The sequence below is a fragment of the Sus scrofa genome, chromosome 6, assembly GCF_054392235.1.
Source record: "Sus scrofa isolate SSC_HxYL_T2T_F1_AM1 chromosome 6, Sscrofa_HxYL_maternal_Yorkshire_Landrace_v2.0, whole genome shotgun sequence".
NCBI classification, from domain to species: Eukaryota; Metazoa; Chordata; class Mammalia; order Artiodactyla; family Suidae; genus Sus; species Sus scrofa.
The window spans coordinates 77,653,985-77,675,484 of record NC_139388.1 but is presented as its reverse complement, the minus strand read 5'-3'; the positions used below and the strand labels follow the sequence as shown (position 1 = coordinate 77,675,484).

Sequence of the window (21,500 nt, the reverse complement as noted above, 5' to 3'; positions counted from 1 at the left end):
TGTGGTCTCATGTACTAATTCCACTGCCTCTAAGTCTGCCAGGACTCCCCTTTGACATCGCAGCTAATAATCGATTAGCAGGGAGAGGAAACCAACCACTTTCATGACTAGTACAATATAAATGCTCTAATTACTCACTGAATAATTTTCTCTGAGAATTAGGAAAAGTATTTATTAAAAATTTATTCACACAGGAGTTCCTGCTGTGGCTCAAGAGGATCGGTGGCCTCTCTGCAATGCCAGGACTCAGGTTCGAGCCCCACCACGGTGGGTTAAAGGATCTGGTGTTGCCACACCTGTGGCATAGGTTGCAACCATGACTCAGATGGGATCCCTGGCCCAGGAACTCCATCTACCACGGGGCAGCCAAAAATGACAAAAACAAAAAACAAAATTCATGCACATAAACTGAGATACCAGAAGTACAGCTTTAACAAATGGAAATATGATATAAACATGATACAGTCCAAAACTGTACTTGGACTACAATTTTTATAATCTGCTTCCTTAGCTTTCTGTCTAAAGATTAGGCCACAAAAACCAGACCAAATACAAACAAAGTGTGGCTGTATTCAACAAGCCATCCAGCCAGAAGCACTCGCTACCCTCAGGATATCTATTCCCTCAAACATCTACTGAGGTCCACAAAGCGTCAGGTTAGCGACATCAAGATAAATAAGAAAGGGGGGAGTTCCCATCGTGGCTCAGTGGTTAACGAATCTGACTAGGAACCACGAGGTTGTGGGTTCGATTCCTGGCCTCGCTCAGTGGGTTAAGGATACGGCGTTGCCGTGAGCTGTGGTGTGGGTCGCAAACGCGGCTCAGATCCCACGCTGCTGTGACTGTGGTGCAGGCTGGCAGCTATAGCTCCAATTAGACCCCTAGCCTGGGAACCTCCATATGCTGCAGGTGTGGCCCTAGAAAAGACAAAAAAGAAAAGAAAAAAGAAATGAAGACACTCACAGTCAATGAAAGGGACAGATACAAAAACAAATACAACGATGACATAAATATAACAGCATCGTCACACCCAAATCACGGTGCAATCAGAGAGGAGAGAGCAATGCAGGCTGTGGGAAGAGCCTGAGCAGACACAGAGGCCGGGGCTGCTCCGGCTGAGTCACGAAGGATGGTGGGTGGGTGTGGGTGTGCTTCTGTTTCCTTTCATATTCTGTGTCCATCCTGGATCTTCAAGTGACAAACGTCATCTTCTAGGTCCAAGTATAGATCTGCTGCTTTACAGTAACTCCCCTACCTGAAGCCCCCCGAGGAGGCCTCGAGCCGCCTGCCCTGCCTCCTGCCTCCTTCTGAGAGCCCAGCACTCACCAATCCGAGTCTTGTCAACAGCAGATGGGAAAAGCCTCACTTCCTCCGGAAGTCCTCGAAGCACATGTTCAGGCACCTCGGCCAGGGTCTCGGCGGCTGCCACAGGCTCAGCTGCGTTCTGTAAGTTAAGAAACAGAGGCTAACAGCAAAAGGAAGAAAACTCAGTTTGTGTTCTGCTTCTTTTCTGGTCCAGGAAGCAACTATGCAACTCAACTCTGAAGCTGGCGAGCCCGACTAAGAGGATGATGTCAAGCATTTCAGGAGGTGCCTGGAGGCCTGGTTGTGAGTCTAAAGGAAACCACTGCAACCTTCAAGCATGTCTGTGCTCATCTGTTCTGTTCCAGGCACCTGTGGCCATTTAAAAACTATGTAAATCTCTGGCATCATAGCGTCTTAAACTCCCACAGAATCTGGCAGCAAAATACAGTTTCTTAAGCTTACCTTCAAGTCAAAGGCTACCATCAACATTTTAGAACGTTAAAAAAATAAAAATCAACACTCCATACTTAAATAAATACTTTTGGCAAATGCTGTAGAGGCTGTGCTGGCCAACCAGATCCCACCCCATCGATACTTTCATCCCTCCAGCAACAGCAGCCCCTTCGCAGGGGCTTGACGATTCCCACCAAGACACCACACGTACCCTGGGCTCTCGATGGAGGTGCCGCCTTTCCAGTCACTGTATACCAAGTAACTAAATAGCAAAGGCCCCAGAGTATCACCAAGTCTCCAAGAAATTGAGAATTTTACACAATTACTAACCAAAATATATGCCAAAATCCACTGTAATCTTAAGAAATAAGATTACTATTAGATGTGTGTAAGGGAATAGAAGGGGAAGATTTGAGCCAACTCATAAAACTTAACTGTTATTTTAAAAATAACTTTCAAATCAAAGGAAAACCAGTGGCTATTAATTGCCACCACGTATACCCTGAAGAACTGATGTGCAGATCATGACACCACTAAGAATGATGGATTCTGAGGTCTGAATGGTTTTTATTTCACTGCAAAAGCGAACACTTCTCAAAGACTTTCCAAGAAACCAACACAGGCAAAAATCAAACTCTAAGCTAAAAAGATTAATTTCCCCACAACAATAAAGCTCTTGTAGTTTTAAAGAACGCTTTGTGCCAAGAAAGGAATAACATCCAAATTTTCATACTCCAGCATTTCAATTTAATTTTTTAATATCAATAGGCTGCTTCAGGAGAAAGAAATCCCATAGCAACAAGCAAGTCGTTATGCACATCTACTCTGCTGTTCTGAGTTGGGACGGGCGAAAGTGGGCATCGAGGGACCAGGGTTCACTCCCTGGACAGGGCAGAGCCAACAGGGCCTGCTCTCCAGAAGCATAAGTGCTTCCATCGTGCTTGAATTATACCTTGTTCCTGACAGTATCACCAAGCACAAGTTCCAGGCCTTCCAAAATACAGGAATATCAAAACTCCCCCAGAGGAGTTCCCGCTGTGGCACGATGGGGGTCATCAGCAGCACCCTGGGAGCGCTGGGACGCAGCTTCGATCCCCAGCCCGGCAGCAGGTTAAGGCTCCAGAGTTGCCACAGCTGCAGCTTAGGTTGCAACTGCAGCTCAGATCTGATCCCTGGCCCAGGAACTTCATATGTTGCAGGGTGGCCAAAAATGAGAAGGAAAAAAAACAAAAAAACAAAAAACAAACTGCCCCAGAAAATGGTCTTATGGTATTTTTCACTTACTAAATAAAGTATGAATAAATGTAGCACACAAATGTCTCACTTCTAAATACAGGGCGCCCATTTAAAAATTTTTAATCTATGAGTTGGAATTTTGGAAATGTGAATAAATTTTTCCAAAGGGGCAAAGGTATTAAACTGGTAGTTGGTATCCTAGGCTACATAGTAATCATTTTTAACCGGGATAAATTAAACAGAATTAACAAGTACTAGCTGCACCGGTGGGTACTATCAGCACTGGCCAGTGGGCACCGTGAGTGAGCGTTCTCCTCCCCTTTCTCAGATGGGACCCAGATGAAGATTTAAAAGGACGTGACACCATTTTACCTCCCCAGGAGCTCTGAAAAGATGGTGTGGTCAGCTAACTCAAACTGATCCTTCCAGGCACTCTTACAATAATACTGGTGACTTAATGTGCACTGGGAACTTCCTCAGGCCTCAGTACAAAGCACTGTGCCGAAGCATCTTGTGTGCAAAACAGAGTTGACTCCAAACAGCCCAAGAGGCAGGGGCTGTCAGGGCCTCCTCCCAGCTCCCCCCAGGCCCGCCACACACACAGAGGAAGAAAGTGAGGCTTCGTTTCTCAAGGCCAGGATGTGAGCCTTTGTCTGTGTATCGCCAGAGCCCAAGCCCATAACCACTGTGGCGTTTCCAGTTAAGATTCCACTGGATCCGTTCTGACGCCCTAATACCTAAAACATGGTAACTGTGGCTGACAGCACTGCATAACAGAACTGAAATTTGCTAAGACAGTAGAACTTCAGTGTTCTTACCCAAAAAAAGGGAAAAGATAAATATGCAAAGCGATGGGAACGTTAATTAACTAGACGGTGGGAATTCTTTCACAGTGTACAGGTATATCAAACTACCACAACGTAACACACTTTCAATATCTTACAATTTTTTCAATTATACCTCAAAAAAAGCTGGGGGAAAAAAAAAAAAGGAAAAGGAAAAGGAAAAGATTCTGCTGGAATATAATCTGAATACCTCTGCTCTAAAAAACCTCCAAACTTCCATAGAAATGGCAGCGGAAGGTGAGCTCTAAGGCAGGAACGCTCATTGCCACAGGAAACGGTAACTTGCTAGCTGGGAACCATGACTATTACAATTGCTGAGACACCCGTGAATACAAAGGACCTCAGCAGAGGCCCACGGGGAAAAGAAACAATGAAAACTCCCAGGCATGTATGTACCTGCTTTCAGCAAACCCATTATTTCAAATCCGGGCTCCTTCATTTGGTAGAGAAAAGCCTTTTCCTATTTATTTTAGGGTCCTTCACACGACAACAGGGCTCCACGAAAACAAGAGGACCTCCATCCAGACCCTGACCAGCTTCAGGGCCTTCTTCTCACCTCCTCAGCATGGCTGGAATATGTGGGGAACGGTTTTAGGAAATCAGCGATTTGAGAAGTATGAGAAGGTGGGACAGCTTGATTAAACAGAACCACCCTCTCCCCTTCCTTATTCTTCCTTCGTAGTTCTTACAACTTTAAATAATGACTTGTGTAATTATGTGTTCCGTGCACCTCCCCCGTCAGACTGCAGTGAAGACAGACAGCGACCCTCTTACTCACTGTTGCAACCCCAGTCGCAGCAGCAGACACAAAATGTTTGTTGTCACCTAAATACTTGAATGAATAAATGATTGCTGCAAGCTAACGTAAACCTTTTTTTAGAAAAAAAAAAGAAGGCTACGAATATATAAAATAGCAGGATCATCTACCCAAAAGCATTTTTCTGTGTGCCTGAATTTCTTGAATTTGAGGTAGGTTACTCCCGGGTCAATGTAAGGATCCTTTTTTAGAAAATGTGAAATGCTCTCAATTCGAGGCAACCAATTCACAAGTAAACCTTTGGAACAAAGAACATTTAAAAGAAAATTTATCTTCCCAACACACTTATAAACTAGGATATCTCTGGTTTTTTTTCTTTTTTGGCCATACCAACAGCATATGGAAGTTACTGGGCATAAGGACCGAATCCCAGTGCAGCTGTGACCTAGGCAGCAGCTGTAGCAACACTGGATCCTTAACCCAGTGTGCCACAGTGGGAACTCCTGGGATCTCTTTTATATACATATACAGTATTAGACATAATACCATATTCTAAACAGGGTCATCTTGATTCTTACAGTACAGAATCACAATCCTGGAAATACTTCTCAGGTTGATTTTGCCTAAAAGAAACTGAAACATCTACTTTATTTATTAAAATATTCCTGAGTCCCTTCTATGGGCCAGGCAACATTTTACGCATCGCATTTGCCTTAATAATGTATCACTCTAGTGAGGAGGACAGACAAAAAAATCAAACAAGATACAGGATGCTTGGTAGTTACTGATGCTCTGAAGAGAAGTCAGCACAAGAAGGGGACACAGAGTGTTAAGGACGGCCTCTCGAGCAGCAGTAGGAAGAGAGCTTTGTGACGGTATGTGGGGAAAAGATGCCAGGAAAGGGCCTTGCTGAGTTGGGAATAAGCTTGGAGTGTGCAGAGGGCAGACAGGTGAGAGAAGAGCGTCCTGCGGCCAGAGCAGGGGTGGGGGGTAAAGCCCCTGGAGAAACACACCACTGTTGGCCAAACCACACAGGATGAGGTCGAAGGTAACCAAGCAGAGGCCAGACTCCAGGAAGGAACCCTGGCTGCTCCTCCTTCCAGAGGGACCAAGAGCCTCCGAGCACCCTGCCGACCCAGAGTAAAGGTCATTTCCCATCTCAAGGGTTTCTGACACTGACCACTGTGATAAGCACAGAGGCAGTTACAAGGATTTCTCTACTTTCCTGCTGTGTAATAATCCCCTTCAATGAAACACACATCAATGTGGCAGGTATTAAATTTAAGGTAGTAGGTTTAAGTTAATAAGTTAGTTATTAACTGTTAATTCATCTCGTTAATTCCATGACTCCAACTTCCTGTCTCAAACTATATCCCCTCCCCTCCCAATCAATGGCCACAAGCATCCTTCCTTCATTCAGTCCATCCTTCAACGGCTAACAAGCACTTCTGAGGCCTGCTCCAGGCTGGCACCAAGCTGGCGCTGAAGATACAATGGTTAACACAGCTGACCAGGCCCCCTCCTCAAGGGGGTTCCGCTGGCTACAGGAACTGCTCTTCCTCTGCTCCTTAATACAAGAAACCTTAGAGGTGTTTGGGGTCTCCAGTTTCAACCTTCCTGCAGAGCCTCTTAAAGGTCCTTCTACTGCTCTCCCTACTACACTCCCTCTGGCCGAGAATGACCTTCCCGCGCTTAGAGCTCAGGGAGCCTGACACTCCTTCCTCTGGGCCACGTCTGCACTAGTAACTTCCCACAAGTTACCTCCCCAAACCCTCCCCACAACCACATCAAACCCTGAGGATTCAGGATACGATTCAGACACTAGTCCACGCTCTTCTCTAGCACCTCATTTAATCTTTACACTACCACCCTGGCTGCAGGTACTTTTCCAAACCCATTTTACAGATGAAACCAAAACCTACTGGTACTCACAGATGGTCGGTATCAGAGCTGGGGTTCAAACCCAGACAGTCCTGCTTCAGGGTCAGGACTCTCAAATACCCTGCCTTAGCGTAGCAGCCTGTTCAATGGCCTCTCCACTAGAGGCAAGGTGAGGTCCCCCACGGGGCAGGTCTGCGTCACTGGCCACTGCACCCGGAGCTGGCGCAGGATGCCCAGCTCAGAGAGTGGTCACTGTGAACAAGCAGACACACACAAGTTCTAGCAGTCAAGTGCCCAGAGGTCTGGGTGCAGAGATGGCTGTCCGAGGATACAGACTCAGCTGCGAGTGTCCAGGGGAGTGGATGAGATTGGAGAGCAGACAGAAGCGTGAGGACGGACCCTGGGGTCACCACTGTCAGAGAGAAGGGGAAGACAGCAGAGGAGGTGAGAAGACGGCATTGCAGAGGCAGGAGGGGCACCAAGGGCATGCTGTCACGAAGGCCGGGAAGAGGGTCAGGGAGGGGACAGCGGTCAACAGCCAAGTGTTACTGGTGAGCCTTCGAAGTCTGTTGTATCTGATTCCTTCCTCCAGTTCCCACCATTCTCAAACCTGAAATAACACAGCAGCACCTCCACTCGTCCTACAAACATCGGTATCCCACACCCAGCGCTGCACCACCCCAGGAAAGCAGCGAAGAGGAAGAGCCAGGGTCCCACAGGTTAACTAATGTGGGAGACCAGCAGGGTGTCCTCACTGGAACCAGTGAAAGAACAAGAGTGTGATAAATGGAGATAAGGAAGGGTGCCCACTTTAGTTAGGGTAGCTAGGGGTGGGGCTGGCATCTCTGCCATGACCCAGAGACCTGGACTTGAACGACGAGAATGAACCACGTGTGAAGCACTGAGCATTCCAGAGAAACGTGCAGAGGAGACAAAGGGCTTAGTATGTTCAGGAACAAAAAGGGGCCACAGTAGCCAGGTCAGAGTGAGCCAGGGAGAAAGCAGAGGTGGCCACCACCAGAACCTACCAAACCCTGACGACCAAGCTATGGAGACTGGATGGCCTTCGGCAAGCAGTGGGACTCTACAGGGTTTGGGGCAGGGGAGTGACAAGATGTGATGAAGTCTTCTGGCTTCTGGTCTATTCTATATTCAGCTTTTCTAAACCCTCTGCCTTTCTGATGAATCATCCTATAAAACATCTGGTTCAAAACCCTTTAAAAATATTCTAAATAAGATCCTGTATTTCTCCACTGGCTTTAGAAACTTTCCGGGTTCAAGGGAAGCAAAGACAATGAGGTACCTGAGAGCTTCCCCCCGACTACGAGAAGGTTCTGATGCGGAGTGGGATGCAGTGGGGGTGAGCAGGTAAAGGAGCTTTCTGCTGCCTCCCAGTGAGTGTGTCTGTTGCTGGGGAGACTGAGCAGCAACTTCTCAAACTATCTTTATCCAAAGCAGCACACTTGGAGCTAGAGCCTTTTAAGTCAGAGAGAATGTTTGGTCTTACCCACAGTGTTATTTAAAAAAAAAAAAAAAATTCTATTGGAAGAAAAATCCCCATTTTTACTCTAAAAAGTTCCTCCCTGGCCCCTGCAGGAACCACCCCCGGTTCTTCCTGCCCTCACCAGACTAGGTCGTCCTACTCCTCTGGGTCCCTCACAGTTCAGGCTTTCAGCCTACAATGACCCCAAACTGCCGGTCCTTCCGAGTCCAGTTCACATCCCAGCTCCTCCATGAAAACATTCCCAACAAGGCAGGATTGTCCACTTTCCTAATTTCCCACGCGGTCACTATTCCAGGCCCATGGAGAATGGGTCCAGAGGAGAGAACGACGGCCAGTGACAGGATCGATGAGGAGGTTTGGTACAAACCATGATGTCTGGGTCTGCGCTCCAGCTCTACGAGTGATGCGGGCAGAATCAAGACTGGGCCCTGGCTGAGAAGAACCATCCTGACGGCATTTCCTACACACCCGGCACTAGTCTTAGTGCTCTACCTTTACCACTCATTTATTCTTGCCCCCAAATGCACGGGGTGCCCCCCCTCATCCCAACTGAACAGGTTCGAGAAGGTAAATACCAAGAAGGCGAGTGCCTCGCCCAAGTTCACGCAGCTGGAGCCAGGACTGCAGAGGGATGTGAATCACAAGAGAGCAAAGGTGAGACAACCCTCCTCTCCAGCGAAGCATTAATATCAGAACAACAAAAAACCTAAGCCTTCTGCCGCAGTGCCTTCCACAGTTATGAGAGGAGATGCTACTCAGGTTGCTACTTTCTTTTCTCAAGTTTTAGAAATAATCTAAAATTTTCATTCAGAAAGACAATGTCCTGGATTTTACAAAAACTGCTAGTTTACCTAGCAGAATACATGATTCGAGAGGAGATGTAACTGCCATCATTATTCAGTGTGTTAATTTCCTGAATTACATATTCACTAATTGAGGTTTAAGTCACAACAACAGATTGGAATCACCTTACTTGCAAGGCTTTTTCTAAAAAAAAAAAATCTTTAACAGCAAGTCTGTATTTACAGCTACCTACAAAAAATACAATTCTATATTAAGAATGTTTTTTATACTATATATAAAAAAATTACAAAAAAAGCAGAAGCGATACCTAAAACAAAAGATAGTAGCCACCCCACAGTTTCACCAAATTCTTAGAAATATGATTATGAACAGATTTATCCCGATGGTCAGATGGTCCCCCATAAAATATTTCCTGTAAAAGGAATAAACCACTAATATGCACAACAAATGGAAGAATCTCAAACCGTGTGCTGAGCAAAAGGAGACAAACACAAAAGAGCATTTACATGAAATTCTAGACCCGGAAAAACCAAACCATAGGGGCAGAGGGCAGATCTGGGGTTGGGGTAGGGGCTGAGGGAGGACTAACTGCAGAGCAGCCAGAAGGAACTTCTCTGGGTGATGGAACTGTCCTGTGTCTTGACAATGGTGGCAGTTATACGAGTGTAGACATTTGTCAAAACTCCATACTTCAAGTGAGTATTTTTTACTGCACATAAATTATACCTCAAAGTTGATTTTTAAAGTAGAATGAACAAGTGAATCCTACACTCTCCTCTTTAAATTGTGTTAAAATGAAACTTTCATGTTCTAAGAAAATAAAGAACAAAAACACCGATGCCATAGGGGGAAAAAAAAGTATTTTTTAAGATTTCTCTTGAACCCAAGTAAAGCAGTCCTCCATTCAAATGTCTCCAAAGGCGTCCCAGCTCCCTGAGCAAAGTCTACTCTGGTCCTTACATCAACCGCAGGTCTGGCCTGACCCCTCTCTGACCTCGTCCGCTTTGGTCCAGGCACCGTGGCCTGGAACCAGCCTGCTCCACCTCCTCCCCACTGCCCCTCCTCACACTCTCAGTCACTGGGTTTAGGTCACGGCAGAGCTTCAGCACTGGCCGCTACCGCACAGACTGCGTGTACCATTAGTACTAATGTCTGCATTTTTAAAAATATAAAAATAAGCAAGCTTTACTGGTACTTCATTTAAATTTACATCAGTCACTCCTCCTTTTATGTACTTCACCCGGAGACTGACTATAAATTACTGTATCAGGGTTTTTTTTTTTTTGGCTATGCCCACAGCACATGGAAGTTCCCGGGCCAGGGACTGAACCCATGCCACAGTAGTGAGCCAAGCCACTGCAGTGACAACACTGGGTCCTTAACCTGCTGTGTCACAGTGAGAACTCCGTTACTGTATTAGTCTTAACCTATTTGCCCCTTAACATTAAGTACATGTCAGGGTATCTTCGCACTATGATACATATTACTGCTATAACTACTAATAATCACCATAGCAATTGCCACAGCCAAGAATCAAAGTATATTAAACACTCAAATCCCATGAACAATTCTTCTTTGTCTAGACCTGCAAACAATACTCTTAGTTACTATTCTGGGAGCAAACAATGGGGGGGGAGGAAATCAAACAAGCTTCAGTTTTCAGAAATAGCATTAAATTGTACTTGGTTGAGGAATGACTGTGATAACAGTAAGCAGACAGGGACACAGAACAAGAATATCTTATACGCCGTCTTTGGAAAAGAACAGCAAATAGTTCTGGAAACACATAAAAAAGCACCCTCTTTCAAAAGCCGTCAAGTCCATTAAGGTGTCCAACTGAAGAAACTATCCTCAAATGTGGCGTTCATTTCAATTTGAACAAACATATCACTACCCTCTTGCCTCCTAACAATCCAGTCTCCACAGCACGGTCAGAGGGATATTCTAAAAAATGGAAATCAGAGTGTCTCTGTCCAGTGGCTGCACCGAGGATAAAAGATAAACTTCTTCCTGGGACCCTTAAGGTCCTATAAACCCGGCCCTCGCCTCTCATACCAACACCATCCTGTCCCAGGGTCCTTGACGCTTGCCAGGCTCCAGCCCCTGGCCTGCCCTCTGTTCCTTGAACCAGCCAGCTCATTCTCACCTAGGAGCCTTTTGTACTCACTGTTTGTTCAATCGGCTTAGAGTTTGCTTTCCCCAGATCTTCATATATCTGGTTCTTAGTTATTACTTGAGTCTCTGTTCTATTGTTAGTCACTTCTTCTAAACAGCCTTCTCTGACCCTTCAATCCAGACGCTCCCCCCAACCTGCACCCATCATTTCATAGCGCATTACCTTACTGCACCATCTTCACAGGGCTCTTCACTACCTGAAACTATCCTGTTTGTCATCCTGCTTTTTAACTGTCTCTCTCCTGAGTATGTTCGTTACAAAGCAGAGTCCCAGCCTACCTAGTTCCCTGCAGGCAGGCAGGCCCCACAACGCACAGGGATGCGGTCTACACGGGACAAATGAAGGGATGAGAGGACATTCATAACAGCTGAAATTAAGGACCTATGGGTCCTTCCATTATTCGGATGGCTTGTCACAAGTCTTAGGGTTGAATGTGCAGCATCAGCGATTAAAAGCTTCTTCTGCTATTTTATTACATAAAACTTTCAAGTTTGGAAGGCCAAATTGCTTCATTACTGATTCCTGGCACCATCATGGGTGATCATCGGGATACAGAGCTGCTTCAAGCATAAAACCACTATACTGATGCAAAGTTTCATATATGAGCAACAGTTTGAGTTACATAATGATTCTTTAAAGAAAAACTAGTAAATGTGACTGAATAAATTAGTAACCAAGACAGCTGTATTAAATCACTATGGTTTAAACTTATACGGTATTATATGTCAATCCCATCTCAATAAAGCAAGAAAAAAATAACTGGGGTTATACCCAAATATTGTAGTTCTCTGCTCCTCCCAAGCACCTGGTGGGTTTGCACTGCTCTCCCCAAGTAAGTTTTAAGTTAGATGCAGCCACAGGATCACTCCGGCCAATTAAGCGGAAGCAGAAGTAATGTGTGTTGGGACAAAGCCTCCATCACCCTTGGATCTTCAGCAACTCTAACAGCAGATCCATGATGGATGTGTAGCAAGAACAAGAAATAAACGGTGGCTGAATAAGACCCCGAGATTCTGGAGCTGCCTGTCTCTATGTGCAGCATACCAGCTTATCCTGACCACTATGGCCGTAGAGCAGGTGACCAAGAACGGGGCGCCCTGGAATCTGACAGGCCTGGGTGTGCATCAGAGCTCTCTCGCTTATGGTGTGGGTGGTCATGGGCCTCTGGGCCTTGAGGTCTTCACCCACAGAAGAGTTACAGGAGCTACTCTTCACAGAGTGGTTACAAGGACTGCGTTAATGAGAGAATAGTTATGTAAGACACACGGCAGTGCCTGGTGAGTGGGTTAAGTACTCACAGGACAGCAAGTGGCATTAAACCGTAGCACAGCTCCTTTAAACCCCTCTGAGCATATCTGCATTACGGAACCTGGCTCCTTTGGATGTTCTATAAAGCAAAGCATTCTAAACCCTTTATCCCTGAGACAGCCATTTACAGAGTTCTGGATTCTCCCAGATCAAGCTAGGAAAAGATAAGAAAAATAATGGTTGGGATGGGTGGAGAATGATAATGAAGCAAGTGACAGATACCTGTGATTCGAAAATGGAGCGTGAGGGGAGGAGGCAGAGCGGCTGCCAAGGCTGGGTTCTAAATTCAGAAGAGAAGAGACAGTAAGAAAAGGGCGGGTGTTGAGAACAGACGGGAAGAGAGGGCAGAACAGAGAGCGCATGGGTCCGGAGCTTTGTGGAGCCCAGGGCTGGGGTGGAGGGAGAGCCTGGCAAGCCACACCAGGAGCAACGTGGGACACACTGACACGACCAAGCATTCAAAATGCTGCTTCAATCCTTGGTGCTTAAAATGCCAGGAGGCTTTGGATTCTTGTTTCTTCCAGGAACTCACACGTAAACAATATGGTTTGCCCGCTCCTAGGATCCTTCAGTCCCTCAAACTCCACTGTCGGGCATGTATGAATGAATGGTTCTGTGCTAGTGTCTTAGAAACTACATACACCAATCATAAGAGATCCGACAGCTAAAATTCAACCAAGTAATGCTGAGCAGTCCCTAGGGAGAAAAATCTAACCCCAAACTTACCATCAAGATTTTAATTAAAAATTAATCTAGGGAGTTCCCGTGGTGGCGCAGTGGTTAACGAATCCGACTAGGAACCATGAGGTTGCGGGTTCGGTCCCTGCCCTTGCTCAGTGGGTTAATGATCCAGCGTTGCCGTGAGCTGTGGTGTAGGTTGCAGACACGGCTCGGATCCCGCCGCGTTGCTGTGGCTCTGGCGTAGGCCCATGGCTCCAGCTCCGATTCGACCCCTAGCCTGGGAACCTCCATATGCCGCGGGAGCGGCCCAAGAAATAGCAACAACAACAACAAAGACAAACAACAACAACAACAACAAAAAAAATTAATCTAGTTCAGGTCAAAACTTTTCTTCAACTCTGAATTTCTGTGCAGTTATTATGAAGCTTTCCAAGCACTACTACTCAATTTCACTGGCTGAAAATAAGAATAAATACAAGAGGGAAAAATAAAAAATGTCCTGAAACAATTCTTGACTTTCAAAATCACTAGGACAATCATTGAAAAACATTCATAGACTGTATGTCATGACATAATAATCGGGTCTCAACATCATGGGACTAATATGCCTCAAAAAATAAAACTATAACTAAAAATGCTGAAAATTTTACTCATAAAGAGTGGACAATTTTTATAATCCAAATAAAAGTTTCATTATTGCCAGACCATTTAAATTACACTCAAATCAGAAATGTGCTAACTATTAGGAACATAAGAAGACACTTTCCGTTGATATCTGGCATTTGGCATCAAAGGTAGTCTTCAGCAGATCTGGTATTAAAACTTGTCAAGAGCAAAATGAAATTGTAAAAGAGCCAGAAAAAGGAATGACTGTTGCTACAACTCTTTTGAATGGCATATGGACTTCCTTTAAACACAAGTTCCTTTGCTAGAAATGGAGTATTAAAGCGAAAGGGTGAGGTGTCAAAGGTCTAAAAACATTACAAATAATATCACTCGCCTACGGCAGTAAGCCACCAGGAATAAACCGAAGAGTGAGGCAACCTAAACCACATCGATGTGTAGACTCCGCTTTGGAAGCATTCGCCATCATCTCATCCAAAATCGAGATCCTAACAACAGCTCCGAAGCAGGAGAAAATCAAGTTTCATGGAGTGACCAGGTCAACGTTAAGAACCAATCTTAAAATTAAGAAAATAAATGAACTCGATGACACATACATGCACCTAACTTGGAAGGACAGTGACTACGAAAATCCCTTCTGCTCTGTTTTTCCTCCCCCATCTCACCATTTCAAAAAATAATTTGCCTTCAAAAGCATGTCAGTAAATCTGCAAGCTTTAAAATAATAGAAACCATGTGTCCCATGTGTTCACCAGATTCTTTTTTTTTTTTAATGATGCATGGTTCTCTGCATTAAAATCAACATATTTTTGATAAAGAAAGTAATGAAAAGAAATCAAAAGGATCCATTCCAAAAATTTCACATCTCTCAACCCAACACAGGGCTGAAGTTATTAAACTTGGTCACCTAATGAAAGTGGATTTGTGAGCTCCAGTTAAAGGCACCTGTAAATGATAAAATAAAGGTGTCCCAAGTTTCAGTTGATGAAAGTATAAGATGTTTTGAGCCTGACAGTTTTAAGCTAAGCACTAAAAATTACAGACTTCACATTTTTAAGTTTTGTCCTTCCTCATTTTAAGCAATGTTTTATAAAGGTTTCAAAAGAGAATGTTTCTGATATCCACACATTTCTATAATGGCAAGTGAAATGATATTAAGGCCAGAAAATAAGAATCCTACTTCAGCGTATATTAAATCTACATAACTGGTTCTACTTATCACAATAGGCTTGAACTGCGTAATCTCCAGGTAATCCCACACCCTCCCCCTTCAAGGAGAAACACATCTTACATTTCAAGATCTGCCCTCTTGTTTTTATTCTAAGTGGGTTTTAAGGACAGAATGCTTAACATTTTGATCAGTTTCAGTCTCTAAAAATAACTTCCAATTTTCCCTTTGCAGTCAACAGGTTATTACAAAACAAAAAGTACCAAAAATGAAAGCTTAGTAAGCTTTGAAATAAAAACAAACAAAAAATAACACTAGAGTGTGACAGGGGAAGGTAAAAAAAAGAAAGTCTGAACAAAGGTCCCGAAGAATGAGTCCTCTACTCGGTTCCACACAAACGCCAATTCACACCAAAACAACGCACATTCCACTCCACACACACACACACACACACACACACACACACACACACACTATGAAAATGATGAACTAATGAATGGTATTAAGAAACAGAAAGGAAAATCTGGGAGGAATGAAATGTGTGTGTGACTATTTTTTTAAAAATTGAGAACTAGTCTAACATCCAGGTAATGTATTTGGATAAATTCTTAGTTTTAAACTCACCTGATTCATTTTCAATTCCTGTTGTGTTCTGAAAAGATACACACAACAAAGAAACTTCTTTGATTACATGAGCCCTAAAAAGAAAAACAGACAATTGTGATATGTACCTGCCTACAAATTTACAGTGATTTAAAACCACATACAGAACTGCAGTGTCTGCTCAAAGGGTGATTCATAAAGCAACGCCATGCCAGATCAACTTCAGTCTATGCTGAAAACTTACTTTGCAGATTTATTATCCACAATAAAATAGATTTCTTCCTATTCTTTACTGGGGCTTCACTGGACTCTACAATTGAAAGCAGACTCATTCAAATGACATCGAATTTTTGCTTTGGAACTGAATCATGCCTCAGAAGAAATAAATTACCTTTGTTAGTCGTCAAAAACACAAAGTGGTGCTCAGTAACTTATTATGCAACGTAAATGTTCTTCTTTTACTTATATGTAAATGTCCTTCTGTCACTTATATCAATACTGTGTTGAATACAAACACAATTAGACAGACCCCTTTACCGTATTTTGCTTCTGAGTTCCTACAGTAGAAAGGCAGATTTACTAACATTCCCTAAAGAGAAGGCGAGTTCTCTTTGAGGTGAAGAGCGAAAACCCTGCATAAAATGCAAATGTTTTAATAAAAACTGTTTGGAAAGAACTGCAATTATGTCTTTAAAATTTTTCTACAATTTATTCATAGTATAGTAACGAGACAAAATCATTTCTTATAAATGCAAATGACACATTTGTTTCTAAATAACAATCTATGAAGATGGTCCTTTCTGCAACGTTATTGTATCTTAGGAGTCATTTGGCATCCTTCATAATATATGAAAATCATGAGAGGAGCACTTCCACTGTAACATTCTAAATATTTTCAGCATGTACACAAACACACCATTAAGCATAATTCTATTGTTTCATGAATTTACTTACACTTACATGTCCTTCCTAGACTCTGCTTCCCACGGTGTAACCTCATATTCTAACTGCTAGTAAACCAAGGAACGTTTAACTTAAGGACAGTCTTCCCCTAGAATACACTGCCTGCCCACTCCCATAAAGAAGAGTGCTTCGATACCTCATCCCATTTCGAAATAAGGATTGTTTGGGGGTTTCCTCCCTTGAGCTTTTTAACCACCCTCAACGGATCACCTTTAACGACCAAAAGCACTATATTTAAGCTGAAGCCTAGTCACCTGAAGTAGTTTTCACTCAAAATTGGCACAGGGAATGTCTTTGATAACTCGCAACTTGTCAGACAGCTCGGTGCCAGCCAAATCAGTATAAACTCTTATGAAGTAAACCCTTGGTGAATACGATTTCAGATAACTGGTAGTTCACCCAGGAAATCCATACCTTTGAATGTTAATACAGAGCATCCTTCTCACATGTATTTAGGATACACATCCTTTATTGAATATAATCCTTTTCTACGAGACTTGAAATCATTATAAAGTTAAATTAGGTGTCAAACAGTGATGAAGTTAGTGACCCCTGAGGTGTGCACACCTGAGCCCCTCTACCACATGCCTACTGCCAGCCACACAGTTCCACCAGGAGGACCTTCTGTGACACCTCAGGCCCAAGGACTGATTGAAATTGTAGGGGTTTCATTTGCCCTCTTCCTAAGCTTTTATAGGTGGATTTACTAACATTGGCCACAAGAGTTCTCCTTGAGAAAAAAAACCTACAGTAAAATGCTTTTTTCTTTTTTTTTTTTTCTTCTTTTGGTTGCAGAGTGCAGCAGCTTGATGTGGGACCTCAGTTCTCGGACCATTGCAAATGTTTCAATAAAAAAGATCTTCCCCTTGTGGCAGAGTGGAAACGAATCCAACTAGGAACCATGAGGTTGTGGGTTCGATCCCTGGCCTTGCTCAGTGGGTTAAGGATCTGGGGTTGCTGTGAGCTGTGGTGTAGGTTGCATACGCAGCTCATATCCCGCATTGCTGTGGCTGTGGCGTAGGCCGGCAGCTGTAGCTCTGATTAGACCTCTAGCCTGGGAACCTCCATATGCCACGGCTGTGGCCCTAGAAAAGACAAAAAGACCAAAAAAAAAAAAAAAAAAAAAAGTTCACATTTGGAGTTCCCGTCATGGCGCAGTGGTTAACGAATCCGACTAGGAACCATGAGGTTGCGGGTTCGGTCCCTGCCCTTGCTCAGTGGGTTAATGATCCAGCGTTGCCGTGAGCTGTGGTGTAGGTTGCAGACGTGGCTCGGATCCCACGTTGCTGTGGCTCTGGCGTAAGCCAGTAGCTACAGCTCCGATTCGACCCCTAGCCTGGGAACCTCCATATGCCGCGGGAGCGGCCCAAAGAAATAGCAAAAAGACAAAAAAAAAAAAAAAAAAAAAAAAAAAGATCTTTGGAAAGACACTTTACCACTTCCTTTGGTCTATCTTTTCCTTCTCACAATAATCACTGATATCATTTATGAAGCTTCTGCCAAAACGATCAGGCACTGAGCTATGATTAATTTTTACAAAGTTAGTTTCTCAACTAACAACAGACTCAAGAAGGTTCAAATAGGCTAAAAATAACTCCACTGAAATATTATACTTTTGGTTTCTTCTTTTGCTTCTTAATTATATTTCACTAACTGTTTCCTTCTGGCTCCCCTTGCACAGACTACGTATCATGCTGGTTTTGAGCAGTGAGCAGACCCATCCTTACCCTTGAAGGGAGACTAACTTACAGGAAACAGCTAAGTAAAATGTGTAGCATGTCGGAGAATGAAGGTGCTTCGGAGAAAAACAGAGGAGAAAAACAGAGGCACCTGGAGTGGGAGGACAGGGACCAAATTACAGTCTCTGTATCTCAGGGCCTGCGAATCCACCAGTATGGTCAGAGACGGCTTCGCCAAGAAAGGGACATCTGCTAAAAGCCTGAAGGTACGGAGCAGGAGCATCACAGGGAGTAAGACTGGTGCCCAAGAGAGGGGAGGAAAAGCACAGAGGTGACGGTATAGAGTAAGGCAGGGGAACAGGGCAGGCAGACTTAGGTACAGGCTTTGCAAGGTAAGCCCTGTTCACCAGAGTGGCTACAGCTTTCCCATCCTGGGACGGAAAGCCACGGGAAGGCTCAAGGAAGGAGAGGTGACCTAGTGTGACTTAGATTTCAAGAGAGCCTGCACAGGAAAGGGTGGAAGCAAGCAAAGCTCTTAGGAGGCTACCGCCCCAATCTCAGCAAGTGGACGACAGTGGCCTGGCCCGGGGAAGCAGAGATGTGAGAAGTGACTGGATCCTGGATCTATCTTTAAAAATAGAGCCCTCACGGAGTTCCTGTCATGGCGCAGTGGTTAACGAATCCGACTAGGAACCATGAGGTTGTGGGTTTGATCCCTAGCCTTGCTCAGTGGGTTAAGGATCCGGCGTTGCTGTGAGGTGTGGTATGGGTCGAAGACGCAGCTTGGATCCCACGTTGCTGTGGCTCTGGCATAGGCCAGCGGCTACAGCTCCGATTCAACCCCTAGCCTGGGAACCTCCATATGCCACGGGAGCAGCACCAAGAAATGGCAAAAAGACCAAAAAAAAATAACTAATTAATAAAATAAAATAAAAAAATAGAGCCCTCAGTATTTGCTGCCAGATTCAATGCTATACATGACAAAAAGAGAGGAAGTCAAGGATGACACCAGGGTTTTTATCCTAAGGACAGAGAAGGATAGAGCTGCCATTTTCTGAGATGCTGCCTCCTTCTTTCCATCTGCTCTTCATTTGTTTTTCCCTCTTTATTTAACACATTTTCCCTTCCCTTTCCTTCCCTTTTTAGTTGCTAGCTCAAAGGCATAAATCAAACAACTTAGATCTCTGACACCTCAAAATGAATGACCAAAATGTTAAAGTACCTAAAATATTTCATTCTTTAATTTATCTCAATGAATCTCAATTTTTTCTTAATAAAAATGTTACACTATAATTCAGATTGTTACATGATTCATAACCTTCTGACTTTCTACAGTATCTGTTCCCTCTTCATCCAGATAGGAATGCACTTGTCATTTCTTTCCAGAGAACAGAAGGATCTTTACCCCACTTTTTAAGGGTTTACTACCTCCCTGTATGCTTGGATCCTCCTACCACATCCAATTCTAATTGTTAAAAACCAGACCCGGAGTTCCCATCGTGGCTTGGCGGAAACGAATCTGCCTAGTATCCATGAGGACGCAGGTTTGATCTCTGGCCTTGCTCAGTGGGGTAAAGATCCAGCATTGTCCGTGCGTGAGCTGTGGTGTAGGTCGCAGACGTAGCTTGGATCCCTCGTTGCTGTGGCTGTGGTGCAGGCCAGTGGCTACAGCTCCAATTTGATCCCTAGCCCAGGAATCTCCATATGCCTCAGGTGTGGCCCTAAAAAAAAAAAAAAAAAAAAAAAAAAGCAAAAAGCCAGACGGTATGTTTTTCTCTCTCCCTCGATACATAACATTGTCAAATTATATATCAAAAATATTTTACAATATCAAAAACATTGCAAGTCCGACAATGACCTCTCAAATGGTATTTTTCAATTAGATGTACTCAACTCTTCTAAAAACAAGGGATGTTACAAGAAAAGAATTGAGATTTTGGCAGTGTCCCTGACAGAGAACCACTGCATTTTGAACTGGACGACTCTTCTGCAGGACTATCCCTTCCATCAAGGCCACCTAGCACTGCCCTGGGTAAAGAAAGCCAGCAGCTTCTCCAATCATTTGTGGCAGTGCGTCACAATCCTACGCAACTTTCCTATTCGGCAGCACGATTTACAGACCAGCTCATCTAACAGACATCTCAAGTCTGAGTTTTACCAAATCCAAGAACTTCAAGTACCAACCCTATGAGTGTAGAGGCAGTGAGGAATCCTTCCACACCTCTCACTGAAATGTAACAATTCTATCAAGATAACTTTAAAAAAAAAAAAGCTTAATAATTAAGTGCCTTCAGTTTTCCAATGGTAAATAATGAAAATCTTAAAACCCCTAGGACTTCTCTGACCCTGGCTTCTGTCCTAGTTTCGTTTTTGGATTTCTATGCCTGACCAGATCTTCTTGAATATGCCTACATTTCCCTCCCATTCCACCTGTTGATTTTTCTCCAATAAAGTACATTAAGCAGATATACAGATTTTTATTTATTTATTTAGTCTTTTTAGGGCCACACCCCCAGCATATAGAAGTCCCCAGCCTAGGGATCGAATCAGAGCTGCAGCTGCCAACCTACACCACAGCCACAGCAACACCAGATCAAGCTGCATCCACAACCTATGCCACAGCTTGCAGCAACACCGGATCCTTAACTCACTCAGCAAGGCCGGGGATCAAACCTGCATCCTCATGGATATTAGTATCATGGATACTAGATGCATCCTTGTGGAAACTAGTCCAGTTGTTAACCCGCTGAGCCACAATGGGAATTCCCAGATATACAAATTTAAAGCATGTGAATTTCTTTTTTTCTTTTTTCTTTTTAGGGCTGCACCCGAGGCATTTGGTTTTCCCAGGCTAGGGGTCAAACTGGAGCTACAGCTGCCAGCCTCTACCACAGCCACAGCAACAAAGGATCCGAGCCATGTCTGTGACCTACACCACAGATCATGGCAAGGCAGGATCCTTACTAACCCACGGCACAAGGCCAAAGATCAAACCCACAACCTCATGGTTACTAGTCAGATTTGTTTCCACTTCACCACAAAGGGAACTCCAAAGCACGTGAATTTCTATCATCAACTATACTAACAGCATACACTCTTAGAAAACTAAGACCTTAATCTTGATTTTACAGGTCTGAGGTTTTAATAATATACATGTACGTAACTTTTCAAGATACTACTTCCAAATTCCTTCAAATATTTATCAAATATCATAAACATTTGAGTATACATGATCAGTATGAATACAGCAACAATAAAATAATTCAAGTCTTTATTCAAACAGCAGTCCCTTAGAATGTCAAGACAACCTCAACAACCATTAGGCTGCGGTCCTCTGACACAGAGGCCAGAGACCAGCAAATCCAGAAATATGCAAGAAACTCCAGTCCCAGGGTCAGACCAGCCCCGCAGCACCAGCCATTTGTCTATGACCCATCCTCTGAGATAAGGCAGAGTAAACAAAAGACAGATAAAAAACTAACATTAATGCAACACACGTAACACGTTAAATTG

The 21,500-nt window shown here is 43.9% G+C and overlaps 1 protein-coding gene across 5 annotated transcripts in view; it reads right to left on the bottom strand.

Annotated features, from left to right (window-relative positions):
* PRDM2 (PR/SET domain 2) overlaps positions 1-21,500 on the bottom strand; it is a 120,287-nt gene that overhangs the window by 85,441 nt on the left and 13,346 nt on the right. For 3 of the 5 annotated variants that reach the window (XM_084962865.1, XM_084962867.1, XM_084962866.1), the window contains exons 2-3: positions 15,367-15,440; positions 1,327-1,444 (exon numbers count right to left, since the gene is read on the bottom strand). In XM_084962865.1, coding sequence (XP_084818991.1) covers positions 1,327-1,444; positions 15,367-15,375 — 127 coding nt within the window. In that variant the 5' untranslated portion in view covers positions 15,376-15,440. Of the gene's footprint in view, positions 1-1,326; positions 1,445-15,366; positions 15,441-15,589; positions 15,718-21,500 lie in introns of all 5 variants that reach the window. The other 2 variants (XM_021097561.2, XM_084962868.1) reach the window with 2 other exon arrangements.